A 22,290-nucleotide genomic window follows, 5' to 3' on the forward strand; every position below is an offset into this window, starting at 1 on the left:
GGCCAATGCGCCTTCTCACGGCCAGACCCAGGGAACTAGAAGCCACATTTCTCTGATCCCAGACTGAAGAGGGCTAAATAACTGACTCTGGCTTGCGTGTCGTTGTCCCCCCATCCCCTCCGTCCCCACCCCCTCCTCTGCCAGCTCAGAACTGAAGGTATCCAAGCTCACTTGGCAATTTCTCTGGGCTTTGGAGTTTATGAGAATCTTATATACCAAGTAAATACTCTGTCTGGTGCCAACCCAGAATGAAAAGAGTATGATTCATTTGTCACCGTCCTGTACTTTGTCAGCTAGCTGGTTGATCCACTTTATTTATTTCAAATTTATTTATTTTTGGCTGTGTTGGGTCTTCGTTGTGGGCTTCCTCTAGTTGTGGCAAGCAGGGGCTACTCTTCGCTGCCATGCGCGCGCGGGCTTCTCATTGCGGTGGCTTCTCTTGTTGCGGAGCATGGGTCTCTAGGCTTCAGTAGTTGTGGCTCGCAGGCTCTAGAGTGCAGGCTCAGTAGTTGTGGTGCACGGGCTTAGCTGCTCTGCAGCATGTGGGATCTTCCCGGCCCAGGGCTTGAACCCGTGTCCCCTGCATTGGCAGGTGGATTCTTAACCACTGCGCCACCAGGAAAGCCCTGATCTGCTTTAGATATCCAGAGAGGAACCAGCCAAACAGAGGTCTAAGAGTAACCGAAGAGAGATTCTTGAAGTAACTATTTACCAAGGTGTGCTCAGGTTTAAGGGAACGGACAAAGGATTGTAAAGCACCCAGGGACTAGCAACGACCTGAAGAGTCATCACCACTAGGCTTGAAAAAACAAGGAAAGAGAGCTGTCATCCAACAGCTGTTGCTTGAGGAACTTAGTAAAAAATACCGCCACTTCCATGTCGCAAGTCAGGAAACCAAAGATAAGGAAAAGATAAGGAACACAGGATGGGGGACCCCCGAGGGGAGGAACTTATCGATTCTTATATAATCGGCGGCTTTCAAGACTCCTCCTGCGACCGGATAAGCCACGGGTTTCACTTTGACCTTCCCAGACACCAGTAGAAAATGACCAGTTTACTGTTACGAGCTGGAACTACAACTCCCGGCATGCATCTCTCCGCTACAATCGCAAACTTTTCAACGCTAGGATAAAGGGACTTTCCGGAAGAATTGTGGGTCGGGACTTGTAGTTCTTCATTTGGTGGGGGCGGGGGTAAATCGGCCTTCTGCCGTAGCGTGCTCATTGGCGCCCAGGTCACCGCCCCCTTCCCCTCGCCTACGTTTGTGTCTCACGCACGCGCGGCTCGTGCCCACGCCCCCTCCCTAGGCCTAGGACGCAGGCGCGCGCAAGCCCCCCTGGGCCCGATAGGAGGGGAGGGTGCAGGGGGAGGAGAACGTGGAGGGGGGGGCATGTTAGGTGTCTATTCAGTAGACGGCAGTGGGGCACGAAAAGTGTGAAGGCATTGCTCCCAGGCGGGTGATATCTGCAGTGGGCCTAGAATCGACAGGAGAGTTCGGAGCCAAGCCAGCGAACCCCGCGAGTAGCAGTCGGCTGCTGAGACCCGGAGGGCGGCAGGGGGCGAAGCCCCAGCCTAGGCCCCGCGGAGATGTCGGGCTGCGGCGCTTGTACTTGCGGCGCCACAGCCGCGCGGCTCATCAGCTCCTCGTTCGCCTCCGCGCCAAGAGGTAACGAAGTAGTCCCGCACCTGAGCTCTTGACCCAGCAGTGGCCCGGTCGGCGGCGGCGGGGACCCCGGGGAGGGCGAGAGGCCTCCCCCACCCCGAGGATGTGAGGAGGTGCTCGGCGCTTCGCCTGGCAACCCCCCCTTTCTCCGTGGCATGGGTCTCTGCCAACCTCTGGAGCAGCTGGTTCTCACATTTGAAGTGAAACCCTCTGGCTCCCCCACCCTCCCACTTTCAGGCCCTCTGACTTTGGGGCCAGAATGTGGTCGCTTCGCAGAAACCCTGAAAGAGGCACGCGGTGCTCCGTTGGTTAAAAAGTGTCCCCAGACCCCACTCCGCAGGTGACTGCCGCCTCCCCTGGCTGCGGCTCCTCTTCTGGAGCCCGGCCGGGTTCCCCTCGGGCCTGTCGCGGGCCGCGGGAAGGGCCCGGATGAGGAGCCGCCCCTATTGGGGTCCCCCCGGGGCCGCGGGGCGCCGAGCGGGCCGTCCCGGGCGCAGGCCGCGCGGGGGCCGCGGTGTCACAGTCGTTGTGCGGCCGCTCACACCGGGACGTAAAGCTGACTCGCACTACTTTTCGGGGGCCGCAGCAAAGCTCCCGGGGAGATGGAAATTCCCGCAGAAATTGTTTCTGAAGGGCTTAGGTGTCTCAAGGAGTCAGTCGTTTGCCGGATTTCCTAACTTGACAGCCCCAAGTAGTTTTTTAAGGGTGGCGCTTGTTTACCTTTCCTTTCTGTTTATCAGGAGCTGTGAAAGAGTGGCAACCCCAGCCAAGAGATTCCGGAAAAGAAACCATTTTTCTCTTCCCTAAATCTATGAATAGCAAAGAGTCTAGATCCTGTTATAATCACTAACTTCTAGACAGATTCGTTTTGTTTTGGATTATCAGTTTATGATCTTTGGATTAGAAAAAGCTCCCTTTTCCGAATTTTTAGCTTCATTGTAAAATTCTTACAGTTTACTAAATATTTATTTTCCGACAGTTTATTTCACAGAGGGATTCAATTGTGTGGGCAGAAGCATTTTGTAAAATGGTACATAAATGTAAAGGAGTGAATTTAGTCCCAGAACATTGTTAATCCTGAACAAGTAGACATCCCTATTCCAGGAATATGAGTTGCAAACACTCGAAAGTGACAGATATTTAAATTCATTTATTTGACAAATTTGTTGAGGGCCTGCTATGTGTCAGGCCCTGCTTTGGTGCTGGAGATGGAAGGGTGAATAAGTCCTCATCTTCGAGTTTAGAGGAATAGACAAAGAATAATATTGTTTCTGGGCCTGTATAAGGTATGTGTTCTCCTTGGACAGGGAGGGCTTCTTTGACAACATTCTTTGTCTCTATCAATTGTCCCTGAAAACTATGAGTTATAGGAAGTGTGCAGCTATTTGTTTATTTTTGTTTTCAAAACAACATCTTTCAAAATTAAATCTATCATTAGGTAAATCAGCAAAAGCTAATGACTTATTTAGGAATTATCTATTTGTTTCTCAGTTAATACAAGTTTACTAGAGGTTTTCAGAAATACCAAACTATAATTTTCACAGTAAAGGAGTAAATTAAACCTAAAGTATGAGACATTACCCAATATCATTATAGAATTTAATATTTTTATATGACAATGAAACAGCACATGGTTTTCACATGGATTTACATAAAATGTTTGTTTTCCATGGTAGAAACTCTAAAAGTATACATAAGTCTACAAGAATATAAAGATGTATTTTTTTAAGGCCTGAAAAACCTTGAAGAGGGTTATTTTTATTTAGAATTCTTGGAAAGAGGAAGAGAGGTGAAAGATAGAAAAATCACAATTGAACTTTAGCTAGTTTATTATTCTTATGTACAGAGTTAAGAATTTCAGCAACATAATTTAAACAAATAAAAATAGTTTCATCAATATAGTCTTCTAACAGGAAATTTGTATAATGAATTAAGAATAAAAGGGGAGATTTCAGAGCTCCTCTGAAGTACAGCGCTATTCTCTATTTCTATTGGTTTATCTGTCATGTTAGACTTTAAAAGTTTTAAACTGTAGTTTGAAAAATTAATTTGATAAATTGTCATACTAGACACTGGATCTGTTTTCTTTTCCTGTTGGGCTATGTGTATCCAATTTAATGTGTTTTTCTTCAGTATTCTCTTTGAATATGAAACCTATAGTAAAGTAAAATTTTAAAATATTTTTTCTACTTGAATTGCTGGTGTTTTCAATATTGATGTATATTTTTTCAAATGTACTTTGCATATATAACAGTCAGTTTGCATTCTAAATATATGCATTCAGAAATGTTTGATTCCATTTAAAAAATTCTGAGTGACAGTACTTGGTTTGAATTTGGCTGTGAGAATTGTGTGATCCTGTGTAAATCCCTCGATTTCTGGATGCTTTCTGTTCTTGTCCATTGAAAGGGTGTCACCTCATGAGGGTGTAAATGAAGATTTGAAGATGCTCAAACATGTTGGTGGGCATCCATAATTTTTTTAGCTAGATTTTAATTCTCTCTCTCTCTCTCTCTCTCTCTCCCTCTCCCCCCCTCTTGTAGTTAAATCCAATACAAATTAATATGACAAAGTGAGTAAATGATAGAGCATCTTTATTTCTAGAATAGCACACTATTTCCTAATCAACATTTCTCTTTTCTTGGGCATGTTCATCTTCAGACCAGCAGACTAGTAGCTTTAGTGAAAACCTATCAAACGTTTTTAAACTTGAGGAAAGCTATCATAGGAGTGATGTTATTTTTCTTTATTAAGAAGTATTCAGTATTCCTGAAGTAATAACTTGGGCATAAAATAAAAATTTGAGATTATTAAAAGCAATAAACATCTACTAAGTTGCCAGCATTGTTTGCGAGTTTTTGTTGAATTTTGTTTCCAATTTGTGTTGGAGGTTAGAGGACTGGTGTTCAAGAGAGCATTTAACTTAATTTGCCATTTCATCAGTTGTTATACACTTAAAATATTGTCACTACAAATATAGTTTTAAATTTTAATTAATTCTTTTGCTCTATTTCTAAAATGCAAATTAAAGATCGGTTAATCTTTTAAGCTGAATCATTTGTATGTTTTTGGAGAATGCTTAGTTCAAGATTGAATATAGGAAGTCAAGTATTTAGAAATTGAATAAATTACCCTCCAAGTTCTTAATAGCCCTAACATCATTGTACCTTATTCTAATATATATTTAAAAAAAAAACTGCTCTGAAACTCAAAGCTTTATCCTTATGACAGAAGTTTTGTAAGGGGTTTAACTTGACTGTCTTCTGTCATTGCTGCCAAGTACTCTTTCGAAATATACTTCCCATAAATGCTTCCCTTTTTGGCTTTTAGGGGTTTTTCACCTGGGTTCACAGGCTTCCAAAGGGCCCAGGGATAGAATTCAGAGGTTCTTTGAACTTTATTTTCACTAATCTGAGTGAAATATAGCATTTCCTTCAATTACGAATGTAGGCAGCAAACCACAGTAGTATTAGCAATACCTGTGGATTTGTCACCAATCAAAATCACAGATACTTTCATATCACATTACATTACTGGTATTTCAAAATATTGTTTATACTTTCCACTACTTTGAAATCATGGTAGTTACATTAAAAGCTGTTAGATCTTATTTAATTTTGTTAGTTAAGAAGAATATTTTTAAAGAGAAAAACAAATAGCGTATGCTAACACATATATGGAATCTAAAAAAAAAAAAGTCATGAAGAACCTAGGGGCAAGACGGGAATAAAGACACAGACCTACTAGGGAATGGACTTGATATGGGGAGAGGGAAGGGTAAGCTGGGACAAAGTGAGAGAGTGGCATGGTCATATATACACTACCAAATGTAAAATAGATAGCTAGTGGGAAGCAGCCACACAGCACAGGGAGATCAGCTCGTGCTTTGTGACCATCTAGAGGGTTGGGAGGGAGGGAAACGCAAGAGGGAAGAGATAACGGGACATATGTATATGTATAACTGATTCACTTTGTTATAAAGCAGAAACTAACACACCATTGTAAAGCAATTATACTCCAATAAAGATGTTAAAAAAAAGAATATTTTAAAAATATTTTGATAACTACTTGAGGATAATTGGTTTCCTTTGTTATGTATTTTATTCTGTACATTTAAAAACATTCTGAATAGGCTTCACCAGACTGCCAGAGGGCACAAAAATGGGTTAAAAACTGATTGGGTTGCTGCAATAATTTCTGTGAGGATTTTATATGATTGGTGAATGACTGATCATTTAAATTGTTTTTTACAGTGGTTTTAAAAAGTGGGGTCCTCAAACCAGCAGCATCAGCATCATCTGGGAACTTGTTAGAAATGCATTCTTGGGTCCCACCTCATACCTTCTTAATCAGAACCAGGGAGAATCCCCTCCAGCCTGTGTTTTAACAAGTTCTCCAGGTGATTCTAATGCATGCCCAAGTTTGAGACCCAGAGGTTTAGTATTTACAGCATCTTGTTGGTGTAGCCCTTAGATTATATCAGTAGAATATTAAAACAGCTCTCCAGTACCATCCCATCAGGGCCAGCAAAGAAATTCTTAAATTTAGATTTTTAAATGATATGAACATGTTTCTCAGATAGTATTTTCTGTGGTGACTGTATGGTTGCATTGGTTTCATATGTTACTTGATAAATTATTTAAGGTGAAGGACACTTTTTCTTTCTATTCAAGTAGATTTTAAAAGGATCATGTTCATAATTTTTATCTCTCTTAAATTGCCAAAGATAATTTCCTTTCAGCTTATTTTCTAATAATACTAGATATTGTAAATTGTTAAATACTATTTTAAAAGATGTATTGTAAGTGGGAAATAATACACTCTATCTGATACTTCAGGGCTAAGTTTTGTTCTAAACATCCAAGTACAAATAGCCTCACATAAAGCTTGTTACAATTGTAGTTTTCTTTGTGAATACATCATAAAGGTTCAATAAAAAAGTTACCCTTGTTACATAGATTATAATAAATTATTGTATTATGCTACCTTTCATATTAACTTATAATGGATGTTTTCAAGCACACACAAAATAGAACACTGAACCCCAAAATACCTGTCACCCAGCGTCAAGGTGCATTCAACTTTCTGCATTCTTGATTTCATCTATCCCTCTCCTCCATGACTTTTTCTAGACTTGCTTTTTAGATTGACATAGTCTTTAAATCATATTATGTCCTTGGAAAAACATTAATGTTTAGCTTAAATTTCATAAACTACCTTAGATCTCATTCTAATGAGAGAGTAATAGCTAACATAATTTACTGCAAAAAATGGAAATGTTACAGAGAAAATTTGAAATGTCTTTTGAAGATGTTTCTTAGAAGGAAAACATCAAATGTAGTTGGTTTTTTTTTTTTCCTTATTAATAGTCAAGCTTAATAGTGTTAAGCAAAATTTTACACTCTTTGGGTTAGGGACTGGCATGTCATAATCCTTTTTTGGTGTTCTTTATGAATTTATATAGAAATGAGAAAATTTGTTTCCTCTTACTTGTATCTTTCCTGAGTAGTTTGGTGGGTTCATTTTTGTACTTCGTGGAACTGGAGATGGCCTATGGTGATAAGTAAAGAAACTAGTTCTAACAGTAAAGAAACTAGTTCTAACAGTGTACAAAATTGTGTTGGAAAATGGGAGTCGTTAAAAAAACAGTTATATAATTAAGCAATTGGTTTTGAATTGTTTGATGTACATAATTTTTTTTTTTGCGGTACGCGGGCCTCTCACTGTTGTGGCCTCTCCCTTTGCGGAGCACAGGCTTCGGACTCGCAGGCTCAGCGGCCATGGCTCACGGGCCCAGCCGCTCTGCGGCTTGTGGGATCTTCCCAGACCGGGGCACAAACCCACGTCCCCTGCATCGGCAGGCGGACTCTCAACCACTGCGCCACCAGGGAAGCCCTACATAATTTTAAACCAGTTTTTGCATTTGGATACAATATATACATGTGTGCATGATCTTTTAAAAGCCCTAACAGGTGTGGGAATGAAAATTTAAGTCCTGAGTTGTGAATTTTGCAGGGAATAAAATGAGGGAGGGAAAATCAGTTTCTTAAATTTATCTAAGTGTTAACCCCTTGGTTGTTTATTACCTCCTAATAGCACTCTGCTGGGAAACTTCCTTTTTGGGGGTTCATTAATGTACATTATAGCTTATGCAAGATTCTGAATAGCTCTAGTGTACTGAAGTCTATGGAATTTTGTTTAACCTATTGTATGACCATTCAGTTTTCTTGTGTAGGGAACAGTCTTTTAAAGACCAAATTGGGAAATGCTGCCTTATGGGAGTATGGCTCTTTTGCCATTGACTATAATTTATTCGGAGGCCTGTTTTGTATTTATATGGAAAAAAGCAGGAGTCAGCAAACAGTGGCCCCATGGAACAAATCCAGCCACACCCATGTGTTTACATATTGTTTACACTTGCTTTCATGTTACAGGGAGAATTAATGAGATTGAGACTACATATATGGCCCACAAAGCTGAAAATACTTACTATCCTCGTCTTTTACAGAAAAAGTTTGCCAAATAAGTCAGTGATTAACCTATGTCTTTCTAAGAATTTTAACTTCAAATATGGCAAAAGGTTAAAATGTTTGAAAGCTGGATGGTGGTTACACAATATTTTTTTATTGAAATATATTTCTCTTTTCTATAGGATTGAAATATTTTATTAAAACATGATTTAATGAATAGCACATAACTTTTTAAAGAACATTTGAAATTTGTTGCCATTGTTGCAGGTATTACCCCCATATAACCAAAGAGACAGATGAGTTCATGTCAATTGTTTATTCTCATTGGTAGAAATAATATAAGAAGTATAAGAATATAGGACATAAATGGCCTTTTTCCCCTACAGGTGAGGCAGATGTTGAACTACTTATTTTTCACACTTTGAAAGAGCCATTTATTGTTATGACCTGGGTGGTCTTTCCTTACTTCCAAAGCACAGGTCGGGCCAGTTTTTGAAGATGGTGTCACCAGTTTGTACTACTGCTGTGAAGACAATAGCTTTTTCAACCTCCTTTATGCTTGAGGGATTTTTATCCCCAGGGGACTTATTGAAGGTGTGTTAATATTTGATGTGTAGACTAAATTTCATTGTATTTTCAGGTATTTCTTGTGGTCGCATTCATATACCAGTTTTAGGAAGGCTTGGGACCTTTGAAACTCAGCTTCTACGAAGAGCTCCTTTTAGAGCCTTTACAGAAACACCAGCATACTTTGCTTCAAAAGATGGGATGAGTAAAGATGGCTCTGGAGATGGAAATAAGGTATTTTATCTTTATTGGCATCTATACACATATTTGAGTTCCCTCATTTAAACAATTAAATATAATAATACTACTCTGTATTTCATTGGTTTGTGTGTTTTCTATAGGAAATGTGAAATATATAAAATGATCTGAAGAATTTTACATATTTTTTTAAAAAATTAATTTATTTACTTATTTATTTTTTGGCTGCATTGGGTCTTTGTTGCTGCGTGCGGGCTTTGTCTAGTTGCAGCAAGTGGGGGCTACTTTTGTTTGCGGTGCGTGAGCTTCTCACTGCGGTGGCTTCTCTGGTTGTGGAGCACAGGCACTAGTTGTACGGGCTTAAGTAGTTGTGGCTTGTGAGCTCAGTAGTTGGGCTCTAGAGTGCATCTCTACTTGTGGCACACGGGCTTAGTTGCTCCACGGCATGTGGGATCTTCCTGGACCAGGGATTGAACCCGTGTCCCCTGCGTTGGCAGGCGGATTCTAACCACTGTGCCACCAGGGAAGTCCCTACATATTTTTATTTTGTGTTATCAGTCTGAGCCATAAAATAGTTTGATAAGCATTGCACTTAGTAAGCAGTAGTTAAAATTTCTAACACCCCAAAGCAGTAAAGAAGCTTCATTAAGGCGTAGAGAACGGACATGTGGACACAGGCAGGGAAGAGGAGGGAGGGACGAATTGGGAGATTAGGATTGACATATATACACTACTATGCATAAAATAGATAGCTAGTGGGAACATTCTGTAAAGCACAGGAAGCTCAGCTCAGTGTTCTGTGACCACCTAGATGGGTGAGATGGAGGAGGGTGGGAGGGAGGTCCAAGAGGGAGGGGGTATATGTATATATATAGCTGATTCATTTCATTGTACAGCAGAAACTAACACAACATTCTAAAGGAATTATACTCCAATAAAAAAAATAATCTATGTAGTCAGTCTCATGGTTGGTTGGATTGGGAATAACCATCATTTTCTGCTTCCACACAGTTCTTACAACTCATGATAGTATAAACCTTACTTCATCCTCTACCTCAAAATCTTAGATATCTGTATGACTTAATGTTAGGCTACTCTGTAGCTAGCAAGTAGATGATTGGTGATTCTATTAGGTCAGTGAGTTACCATTTCTTTTTTATTATGTGAATTTGACAACACTTGAATTATTAATATATGTGAGACAAAATGCTAGGTGCTTTCATATCCACACTTAATCCTAACAATGACCCTCTAAAGTAGGTGAAATTATCCCCATTTTAGAGATGATAAAAGTTAGATTCAAGAAAGTTGAGTCACTACTTGCCAAGATAATAACTCCTGATTCAATTTCATTGAAATGTAGTTTTTTACCTATAGTAACTTTTTTTAATTTACTAGTGCTTATTGATTTTTTTTCCCATAGTGTTTATTGATTGTCATTGCAGAAAAGCTAATTATACATGCTGGCACATACCATGTAAAGAAGGAATGCAGTAAATATATGTGTTTACTAGAACTGATTTTATTGTTTTTACATCAGTGATAATAGAGATATAAATTATACTAATAATTCCATTCTAAAAATTGTAAAAATTATAAGATTACAAACAATATTGCTTATACTTAAGTTACATGGTGGTTGCCTGAAAGTAATAATTGACTCTTTCTTTTTTTTTTTTCTTCCACAAACATTAGAAATCAGCAAGTGAGGGAAGCAGTAAGAAGTCAGGCTCTGGGAATTCTGGGAAAGGTGGAAACCAGCTTCGCTGTCCTAAATGTGGCGACTTGTGCACACACGTAGAGACCTTTGTGTGTAAGTATTCTTCTATTGTTCTTCTTTTTCCCTGCCTTTTCTGTAAGTCGTTACTTGCATTATATACATTGTATAAACATATACATTATAAATACATACATTATATAAACTAGAATTATTTTCTTCCTGAACTTAACGTTAGTCTTTTACGTTCACCAGATACTAAAAATCTCCTGGACTAGTAATGCTTTGCACTGTGGTATAAGGTAATTTAAGAAAACTCTTTGCTTCTTTTTTTTTTTTTTTGCCGTACATGGGCCTCTCACTGTTGTGGCCTCTCCTGCTCTGGGCACGCAGGCTCAGCGGCCATGGCTCACGGGCCCAGCCGCTCTGCGGCATGTGGGATCCTCCTGGACCGGGGCACGAACCCGTGTCCCCTGCATCGGCAGGCAGACTCTCAACCACTGCGCCACCAGGGAAGCCCTCTTTGCTTCTTTATTTTGCTTACATGTGTTTATTTTAAATTTGGATTTTGTGGGTTTTCATGTATGTAACCATTAAGCTGTAGAAGAAGCAAGGCTTATTTATTCTGTATTTGTTCTTCAAATACCTATTAAGCATCTCATATAGCTGGAGATTGTCAGTTATTCAAATATTAAGGTATTTTCCCTCTCTGAGTACTTACCAGAGGTGCTAAGTCCTCAGTTCTAGGAAGTGTCTGATAATTATTAGTGATTCAGACACTAAGAGAAGGAAGACATCAATAGTCCTATTTTTGCTGTTAGTGTCAGTAACTATCTCTGAAATGCAGAGATGCTACTGCTGATATTTTATTTAATGAATCAGATAAATCATTTCCTACATGATTAGAGTTGATGGTAATGACTCAAGAGTAAATTACTTTGCACTACCGTGGTACCTGCTATACTATCCAATTGTGAAAAGATTGACGGTCAGGCTTGGCAGAAGTTTCAGTTTCTGATGATTAACTAGAGAGGATTCTCTATATTCTAACTCAAATATTGAGACTTCAGTTACATTTTCACATCTATCATTAATATTAATTGTCCACTATATGAAAATGTATTACATGTAGCATATCTTTACAATTTTGGAAAGACCTTTAAAGTGGTACCATTCTATATGAGGTTCTCTTTGTGGCTTTGCCCAGTAAGAGATCAAAGAGAAGAATCAGTATGAATGAAAATTAATTTGGATTGCAACATAAAATGAAAGTGGTAGAATTGGATGATATAACTTCTAAATAACATTTACTTTTAACACATTGGTGTCATATAGTAAAATTCCAAAATGTCTGAGGATTGCTCAATTCATACTGGCAGTGTCATATTACATGTTTTAATCAAGAAAATTTCCATTTTTTTTCCCCAGAGAAAGATTTCAACCTTTATAGACCTATAATTCTACTCTAAAAATAATTTCCTAGAATAGAAAAGGAAAGAAACTAACATTTAATAAATGTCAGTCTGTATAATTTTATTCTCACAATCTTATTTTTGTCAAAACAGGGAATATCCTCATTTTTATAAATGAAGTAGCTAAAATTAAGTTTAAGTAATTCATCCAAGGTTATAGAGCAGTGAAGATATCTTACTCAGAAATTCCTTTCCTGTTCAGAAGTTCCTGTCCTTTGTACCAACTGGAATTCTTTAGGGATAAACTAGCTCCTCTTGAGATTAAATTTTTCTTTTTATACAGTGTTCTCATAACTTTCCAGGTTGTATTAATCACTGAAGGTGATTGTTAACATACAGATTCCCACCTCCCCTAGAGATTATCTAGATAAAAAACACTATACTAATCAACTCAAGGCTGTTTCCTTTGGGAATTATAATTAGGGAGGGAGATGTGGGAGTAGAGAATGTGGAAGAAAAGAGTAAAACGAGTACATTCTTACAAAGCATCTGTTGAGTCAGACACTGCTAGGCCCAGGAAATACACAGATGAGCATGACACTGTCCCTTTCCTCTGGAGCTGTACTGCATAGAAGAAAGAAGCCCCAGCAGTGAGGCCCTCTTCCTTGGTTTTGCTGGCCCATAATAAAAGTCTCTCCAGAATGCATCCCTTTTGAATGCTGAGGATCTTCTGTGTCTACTCACTGAAAATTGGATCATCCTGGTTCTAAAGAATGTTGTTTGAACGTGGGTTATTCATTTTGTTTGAATCTGCATTTATTAGTTATTAGTTCATAAACATATTTTTATGTGCTTTTTGTTTGTTTTTGTTCTTTTATGTGCTTTTTAGTCACTTGTAATTCTTTTGTGAATGGCCTGTTTAAGTAATTGTCTACTTTTTTTGTCATTTTAAATTATTTTTAATTACCCGAGGAATACATATGTATATCTCCCTTTGTAAAAAAAAAAAGTAGAGCATTATAGATAATGCTAAAGATATATTTCTGTAATATGTCTTCATTGAACACATAACTTTTAAAAAGCATAAATGGTTTCATATTGTTCATGTTTTTGCAAATTGTTTTTTTTCCCAACTCAGCAGTGTTTTGAGAGCTTTGTGTGTTAATACATACAAGTTCTTTCTTTTAAATTTTAATTTTTTATTGAGCTATTATTATTCACATACCATACAATTCACTCTTTTAAAGTATACATTTCAGGAATTTTTAGTATATCCATGAAGTTGTACAGTCATTACCAGTATCTAATTCCTGAATATTTATATCACCCCCAAAAGAAACCCCATAACCCTTAGCAGTCACTTTCCACCCCTTCCCCTCCCAGCCTTGGCAACCATTAACCTACTTGTGGTCTCTATAGATATGTCTATTCTGGATATTTCATATAAATAGAATTATACATTATGTGACTTTTTATATCTGGCTTTTTTTACTTAGCATGTTTTCACGGTTGATCAGTGTTGTATTATGTATCAGTACTTCATTGCTTTTTATGGCTGAATAGTATTTCCATTGTTTATCCATTCATCAGTTGATGGACATTTGAGAGTTGTTTCTGCTTGTTGGACATTATGAATGAATAATGCTACTGTGAACATTTGTTTACAAGTTTTTGTGTGTACTTACGTTTTTGCTTCTCTTGGGTATATGCTTAGGAATGGAATTGCTGGGTGAAATGTTAACTTTGTTTAGCTTTTTAAGGAACTGCTACAGAGGTAGTAGCTTTACAACCATTTTACAACCCCACTAACAATGTGTAAGGGTTCTATTTTCTCCACATCCTCTTCAACATTTATGTCTTTTTTTATTATAGCCATCATAGTGATGGGAAGTGGTATCTCATCATGGTTGTGATCTACATTTCCCTAATGACTAAAGACGTTAAGCATCTTTTCATGTGCTTATTGACCATTTGTATATCTTCTTTGGAGAAAAGACTAAATTTTTTGTCCATTTTTAAGTTGGGTTATCTTTTTATTGTTGAGCTATAAGAGGTCTTTATGTATTTTGAATACTAGACCCTTATCTAGATATGTGATGTGCAAATATTTTTTCTCATTCTGTGGGTAGTCCTTTCCTTTTAAATGCTGTATAGCAGGAGTCAGCAAACTTTTACTATAAAGACCAAATATTAAGTATTTTAGACTTTATGGGCCATATGGTCTCTGTTGTGACTTTTCTCCTTTGCTGTTATAGTGCAGAAGCAACCATAGACAATGTAAAACAGTGAGGATGGCTATGTTCCAATAAAATTTTGTATATGGACACTGAAATTTGAATTTCATATAACTTTCATTGTCATTTTTTTAATGTAGAAACTGTTCTTAGCTCATTGATCTTGCTGTACATATTTCATCTCACAAGTATATTTGTAGTGATTTTTATGTTTTCTTATAGTGGTATTACTCTTGCTTGACTGACTGTAGAAATAAAATGCCATTTTTATAGATACCATTATGAATGTATAGAAAATCATCAGAAATTGAAATAATATCTAAGATTCTTGATTATAATGATATATATTATTTAGTTTTTTCTTGCCCATTTAAAAAATAACTTGTCAAACATGAATAGCATCCCTACTTTTATTTAAGGTAGGGCTTTTAGTTGTTTTTTTTTTGTTTGTTTCTGTTTTTTGGTCTTTATTTCTTTTTTATTTTAACTTAAGAGAAAATTGAGATATAATTTCTTTACAGAAAAGGAAAGAAAGTGCATGGATTCTAAATGTACAGTTTGATGGATTTACATATCAAATATTCCCACACCCCAGAAGGCTCCCTCTTGTTCTTTCCTAGTCACTAACCTTTCTTTCCCCAAGGCAACTACTACCTTGACCTCCATCACTAGAGATTGGTTTTGCCTGTTCTTATACTTCATTTAAACAGAGTCATAGTGCATGTTTTGCTTTTGGGTAGAGCCTTTAGTTTTTATTTTTATGTATATAATACTTTCTGAAGGCTTACTGTAATTACATTTCTCATAGGTTAAGAATAAACTTTCCTGCAGTGGTTTGGAGATTTTATGTTTGACCCTGAAACTTTTTCAAAATCATGAAGAACTTTCATTTAAGCAAATATCCTGAAAAAGGTTTTTACTAAGGTAGTCTTTCTTCTGTCGTGGGTATATTATACAAGCATGTTTACTGGAATCAGTATTCTGTTTATAAAGGAATATAGGATACCTCTAGTAATCATTTAAAGGAAGGAGGTTTATTTATCCCCTGATAATTTAACAAAATCAGATTTTGCCCCTTGTTTTTAGGAGTAAAAAATATGCATTACAATGCTTGTTTATTTGTTTGTTTTTCTGAAATAGCATTTTGATAAATAAAATCGAATCCTTGAACTTGGGTATATGTTGAACATGTTTCAGTGTAAAACTGTATTGCAAGTATTCAGGTAGAATTTAAGCAACCCTTCAAACAGTAAGCAGAGACAAATGTTATTTGTCAGTGTTTCTCTTTCCCTTTCACCTAGTATCTTCAGAAAAATATTTTGTTCTTGTGTTCTCAGGCCAGATTTTTCTGTCACACAGCCTGAACTAGATTAGCGGCTTCTCTGCCCTTTAATCCTTCCCCTGTTTACTGGTGCCTTATCCTAAACTAAAGCCACTGTCTTTCCCACTGATGGGAGGTGGTGATAACGTGTTTGGGCTTGTGTTAATCAAAGGTACTTGGTATAGCTTGATCTTTTTTTTTAGGGAAGCACTTACTAGGTGATTGATAAATGGAATACACAGATGACCCCTAATCTAGTTTAAAATTTGTGGCTAGAATTTATCCAGAATGTATTTTTGTTTGGCCTTGTGTTTAAGAACAGACACGTAAGAATTAAATTGGCTGAATTAATAGTTAAATTTATTTTTTAAATGTGGAATTGTCTATTTAAAAAAAAATTTAGATTATTTTGTGAAGATTGAGGTGTGCTTGCCAGTGCAGTTTTTCTTGTAATGTATGGATAGGTAGTTATAATATTCCCAAAGGACAGAGATTCCCATGGTTTTAAAAATTCTTTTCACCTGTCTAGTTAGGTTACACAAAGGTAACATGAAAATGTATACCTAGACCTACCAACATGTAACTAATTCCTGTGTACCTTTTGCTCTGTATCTGTTAATAGTCTGTATGGGATTCTCTACCATGCGAGCGGGGGCTACTCTTTGTTGCGGTGAGCAGGCTTCTCATCGCGGTGGCTTCTCTTGTCGTTAAGCATGGGCTGTAGGTGCGCGGCCTTCAGTAGTTGTGGTGTGTGGGCTCAGTAGTTGTGGCTTGCGGGCTCTAGAGTGCAGGCTCAGTAGTTGTGGCACACAGGCTTAATTGCTCTGCGGCATGTGGAATCTTCCCGGACCAGGGATCGAACATGTGTTTCCTACACTGGCAGGTGGATTCTTAGCCACTACACCACCAGGGAAGTCCCTGACTCCCCGCTTTGACTGCCGAGGGCCCGGGTTCAATCCTTGGTTGGGGAACTAAGATCCTGCAAGCAGTGTGGTGCGGCCAAAAAAAAGAAACTTTAGCGAATGGAGAAGTCGAAATAATTTCAACTGATCTTTTCTCTAGATGCAGTCTATCACAAAATGAAAGAACCTAGTTAAAGTGAACAAAGTGTAGTTTACTGAACTCATCTTTATCATCTATTTTAGGTATAAACTAGGCTGTTTGTTGTGGCTAGTGGAGTGAACTACAAGCATTTTTGTCAAGTACGTAGGTTTCAATTTCAATGAGTCTTTAAGGTTAAACACTATTTGAATTATTTTTCTCTGTCCTTTTACAGCATCCACCCGCTTTGTGAAGTGTGAAAAATGTCATCATTTTTTTGTTGTGCTATCAGAAGCAGACTCAAAGAAAAGCATAATTAAAGAACCTGAATCAGCAGCAGAAGCTGTAAAATTGGCATTCCAACAGAAACCGCCTCCTCCCCCCAAAAAGGTATAGGTCTTAGTTCAGTCTTATAAGCACTTTATCTTGAAAACATTTCATTGCTCCCCTCCCTCCAGTTTATATTGAATCTTAATACTAGTATCTAAACAAGTGTTATAAGTTCTTAATATGGACTATACCTGGCTAAATTGTTACTGATATTTGATACTTGAAATTCAGGTATGGAATCCATTGCTGTTTTCCCATGTCATGATTACTGTATTCGTAGCAATGAAATATAGTTGATGATTATTAAAGTAGTGTTAATACTGAGTTAATCTAAAATGATATCCTTAAAATAGAGCAGCTGGGGATTTATTTTTGTTAGTTTGGGCCCCTAAATAACACCAGCCTGCAATTTTTCCCCCTTAAGTTAATCTACTTTATGGTAAAACAGCCTCGGGCTAACAGTAGAAGCAAGTAATTTTTTCCTGACCAATGTGCCAGGGCTCTCCTGTATAGCACTGTGACTTTTGTGGTGTGGGCTCTTCCTAGGAGTCTCAGATGGATTGTGATTTGGCCATGTGAGACACAGCAGAGTGTACCACCAGCTTCATTGGGTACTTGGCGTACACTTTCTGAGAAGGAGGAGCCCTGCTCTGGACTGTGTGCCCTCTGTTCTGGCCATATCTCAGATGTTTGCACACTTACATCATTTGTCACCCTCTGCTTCAGTTTAGCTTTCTTCTACTGTTTAGGTACCAGTGCATTTGTCTCTGCAAGTGTGCTATGGCAGGTTTAATAAATCATGGGTATAATTTGTGAGGAATGATGATTTTTAAAAACCGTAATAAAATACATATGGTCAACGACTATAGAATTTGTCATGTAAAAATAAATGAAGTAATGGAAAATATAGCTGTTAAGCTTTATGTTCCCCTCTAATTTGTGTAGACTTCAGACATCTGAGTCAAAGTTCTAGAGAATAAAGTTCTAGAAAATAACTATTTTCAGGAGTTAGTGAACATTAACAGTTAATTTCTGTTTCTAAAAGCTGAAATAATTTATCCCAGGTGCTAAGCTCTTGGCAATATCCAAGTTTCATCTAGAGCTTTAGTTTCTACCAAGAATAAGGCTTTTAGATTGCCATTTAGATAAAAGCATAGCTTTAAAGTTAATATCTAAGAAGAAGCTAAATGTTTATGAGCATTAAAACACATTGATACTGATGGTATAATGGTCTTTGATTATATAATGCCTATTTTGAAAAGGTTAGTTTTATAATATGTTGTCTTTGTGAAGAATATTATTCATATTATTGAGAGAGGTGTAAAAAGGATTTTTAAAAATGATTTACATTCATGATGATAGCTTTAGACCCATGGTGGCAAGTGTAGGTATTCTAATTGACTTTAATATTAACTTTCAAAAATCAGGATCAGTGACATTGTTTATAGAATAGAAACTGGCATAGCACTAGAAGAGTACAGGGATACTTTGTTAAGCTAGAGAACAAAAGAATTGTGTTTTGTTCCTTTTAAGTTTGGGGCCTCTGAATCATTGCTACATAATGTGTCATGCCCCTTGCAATTTGTTTTGTTTTGTTTTTAAACCTAAAGGGAGCAAACATTCATTCGTTTGTTTATTTATTTATTTATGGCTGTGTTGGGTCTTCATTGCTGCGCGTGGTGGGCTTTCTCTAGTTGTGGCGAGCGGGGGCTACTCTTCACTGCGGTGCAGGGGCTTCTCATTTGTGGTGGCTTCTCTTGTTGCGGAGCATGAGCTCTAGGTGCACGGGCTTCAGTAGTTGCAGTGCGCGGGCTCAGTAGTTGCGGAACGCAGGCTTTAGGGCGCGCGGGCTTCAGTAGTTGTGGTGCCGGGCTTAGTTGCTCCGTGGCATGTGGGATCTTCCCGGACCAGGCATTGAACCCATGTCCCCTGCATTGGTAGGCAGATTCTTAACCATTGCGCCACCAGGGAAGTCGTGGCATTTTGTTTTGGATGAGAATCTTTGTTCAAATTTAAAACTGTAAGTAAATGTGCTCAGTATAGGACTTTCCCGTTGGTCCAGTGGTTAAGACTCCATGCTTCCACTGCAGGGGGCACAGGTTCAATCCCTGGTAGGGGAAGTTCCGCGTGCTGCACGGTACAACCAAAAAAAAAAAAAGTGTGCTCAGTATGTAACTTTAATGTGCATATTTTGTGATAGCTCATAGTAAGTTGTTCATATCTAATCATTTTTCAGATTTATAACTACCTCGACAAGTATGTTGTTGGCCAGTCATTTGCTAAGAAGGTGCTTTCAGTTGCTGTATACAATCATTATAAGAGAATATATAATAATATCCCAGCTAATGTGAGACAGCAAGCAGAAGTTGAGAAGCAGACATCATTAACTCCTAGAGGTTAGTGTTTTGATAATTGACCAAAATAGAGATTACTGTGCTTTAGAGGTAATCCTTATTTGGAACTCTTTGCTTTTGTCTTAAAATACTTTTAGTACACTACAGCATTTTTCAAAATACAGATCACTTCCCATTAGTGGTTCATGAAATCATTTCAGTACATTGCCGACAGCATTTAAAGAAGAGTTAATAAGTGTGAGTAGAAAATACCAGAGTATGTTAACAACTTAAGTGTTATTTCTTAAAACTTTTGTTTTCAGTTATATGTACACGGGTTCTGGTATACAGATTGAGACATCATTTTTGAATTGTAGACTTGACCACAACTATTTCCCCATGACTGGATCATTGCAGTGTTCTCTGTGTGACTCTTGAGTTCTTCTCTTTTGGGTTCAGGATACAGAATTTCATTTGCCTAAGTCAGAGATATATGGAGATGATAAAGCTTACAGAACATTTTGAGCACTCTTTCCTTTTAGTCCCCAGCTACAGAGTGCAAGGTTCAGGGCAAGTTTGTAAGTGATTCAAAGTATAATTCCTATTAATGGTAGATTCTAACGTACCAATATACTGTGTAATGTCAACTTACTGTGGACAATATTGTGTGTGATGTTAATAGAATGATTTTATTTAAAAAACTATGAATAGAGTACAGTGTAAATATTTTAAGGGTCTTTTGTGTGTGTGTGGTTTTTTTTTGGCCAGGGAGCTGTAATTTCTGATTTGTCCTACAGTGTATCATTTTACATTCTTTTAGTCATCATTTTACAATTTTAGGGAGTTCTGCTAAATACTTTCAGTATTAAATTACTTTTAGTAGCTACTAAATATATGACTGATTGGCTTAATGAAGACAGTTGTTCACTGGTTGAGCTTACTGCAAAATAGTCATGTAGTAGGATCAGTTACTTTTTTAGAAAGTATAAATCATAGTAACTATTGAAAGACTTGGAACCTTCATTTTTATAAGGTCCAAATCGCGTTGTTTAGTCATGGAGCAAAATGATTTTTTCTGATTCCTTCAGTCAACAAATTAATAGTTAAGCTCTTCTAGGTGCTGGAAAAGCAAATGGTTACATGGTATTTATAGTATGAGGGATTTAAACTCTTATTAAAGACCTAAATTATTACTACTCTTTTCTTAAAATAGATAGCAGCTTTGTATTTGACAAATGTGAATATTAGCAACTGGACAGCCATCATTAAGCATCTTTGGGGTTTTTTTAAATGTAGAAAGTAGGTAGCATATAAATTCTTTGATAATGTGAAAAGCTGAAAGGACGTTAATGAACATATTCTTTAAATATATTTGGAAGAGGGCAAGAAGTGGAATACTCCTTGTTTGTTCCCCTAAATTAAACAAATATATAATATTTTCACATTGCCATTTTCATCCTCTTTCTTAGAGTTAGAAATAAGAAGACGGGAGGATGAGTACAGATTTACAAGTAAGTGACCTCTCTTCAGGTCCTCCTCTGTAATCATTCTTCCTTTTGAGATTTACCTCAGTGAAGTTTGTCAGCAGTAGTAATGGTAGACATGTATTTGCTTGTGTATTACTAAGAAAGATATTGTATATTATCTAAGCCTGTTTGTTATACATGGTGTATATAACTTTGGAACAGTTTCGTAGCTAATTTGTGTAGTTTGTAGATGTTGGGTTATTTTAGATATTTGATTTTATCTTTTCTGTTGTGATATTTCTTAAAGCATAATGTAGAGAAATAAAAAGTACTATATGCAGTTTTTCTCTAGATCTGCATATTAACAGAAGTTGTATTTTTAAAAATCTGTAGCTTGAATATTATATCCTTTTTTTAAAAAAACCATACAATTAGAGTTGGTCTGCCTGTAAGTGACAAATTTTAGGAGAGGCAGATTATCTTCCAGCTACTCTTTGCCAGAAACCACACTGTTTATTTTTTGGTGTTTATGAAACTTAGTGTAGACTTGCTAATTATGCATAAGCACCAACTCACTGTTGCGAGCCCTAGACTGCCCCTATGAGCATCAGATGGTCTGATGGAGGGTGTGGAAGGACCTGATAAACCAAAGATAGTGGCCATTCTGATGTCTTGAACCCATTCTTTGGAGGTGGATATAGCTGCCGTACAGAGGGAGAAGGTTCCAAAGTTATAAGAAGATTCATGTTGTCACAAAAGACAAAAAACAATAGATAAGCCAGTATGAACATTTTTCACTTAAAAGTTTGATAATTTTACATTTGCCTTTGAACGAAACAGTGTTATACATCTACTATTTGAAGTGTACTGTATATTCAGGATGAGCTATGAGAACATAACTAGTTTACCAACTCTGGCATGAGATTTATTAAATGTAATAAAATATGCTGTCAATATATATTCATAAATTTGGGCAGGTGGCTGATGAAGCTACTATGAATTGTTAAAGAAAAGTCTATAGTGAGTATTTTGATAAAATATATATGTAGTGATTTTTTAAAAATGTATGTAGTGGGGCTTCCCTGGTGGCGCAGTGGTCGAGAGTCCGCCTGCCGACGCAGGGGACATGGGTTCGTGCCCCGGTCTGGGAAGATCCCACATGCCACGGAGCGGCTAGGCCCGTGTGCCATGGCCGCTGAGCCTGCGCGTCCGGAGCCTGTGCTCCGCAACAGGAGAGGCCACAACAGTGAGAGGCCCGCATACCGCAAAAAAAAAAAAAAAAAAAAAATTCTTTGATGTTCCTTTGGAAATCACATATTAGAGACCAACATATGTCTTTTTAACATGTTAAGATTGATGCTTTTTTCCTCCATCATTGGAACATAAAGTTTTTCTGAAGTTAAACACGAAATGAAATAGTTGGCTTGCATATAAGGGCTGTGTGTTATACAAATACTTAAACACAAGAAAACGGTAGTACTAATAGTAAATTCTTCCAAAGCACATATAAAACTATCTGCCAGGCACTGTTTTAAGTG

The 22,290-nt window shown here is 37.5% G+C and overlaps 1 protein-coding gene across 1 annotated transcript in view; it reads left to right on the forward strand.

Annotated features, from left to right (window-relative positions):
• Window positions 1-1,332: 1,332 nt before the first annotated feature.
• CLPX (caseinolytic mitochondrial matrix peptidase chaperone subunit X) overlaps window positions 1,333-22,290 on the forward strand; it is a 35,188-nt gene continuing 14,230 nt past the window's right edge. Inside the window, exons 1-6 of the mRNA XM_032623054.1 lie at window positions 1,333-1,666; window positions 8,774-8,934; window positions 10,594-10,711; window positions 16,859-17,013; window positions 19,190-19,349; window positions 20,756-20,797. Coding sequence (XP_032478945.1) covers window positions 1,588-1,666; window positions 8,774-8,934; window positions 10,594-10,711; window positions 16,859-17,013; window positions 19,190-19,349; window positions 20,756-20,797 — 715 coding nt within the window. The 5' untranslated portion in view covers window positions 1,333-1,587. The remainder of the gene's footprint in view (window positions 1,667-8,773; window positions 8,935-10,593; window positions 10,712-16,858; window positions 17,014-19,189; window positions 19,350-20,755; window positions 20,798-22,290) is intronic.

The sequence above is a fragment of the Phocoena sinus genome, chromosome 2 (genome assembly GCF_008692025.1).
Source record: "Phocoena sinus isolate mPhoSin1 chromosome 2, mPhoSin1.pri, whole genome shotgun sequence".
In the NCBI taxonomy this organism is placed as follows: domain Eukaryota; kingdom Metazoa; phylum Chordata; class Mammalia; order Artiodactyla; family Phocoenidae; genus Phocoena; species Phocoena sinus.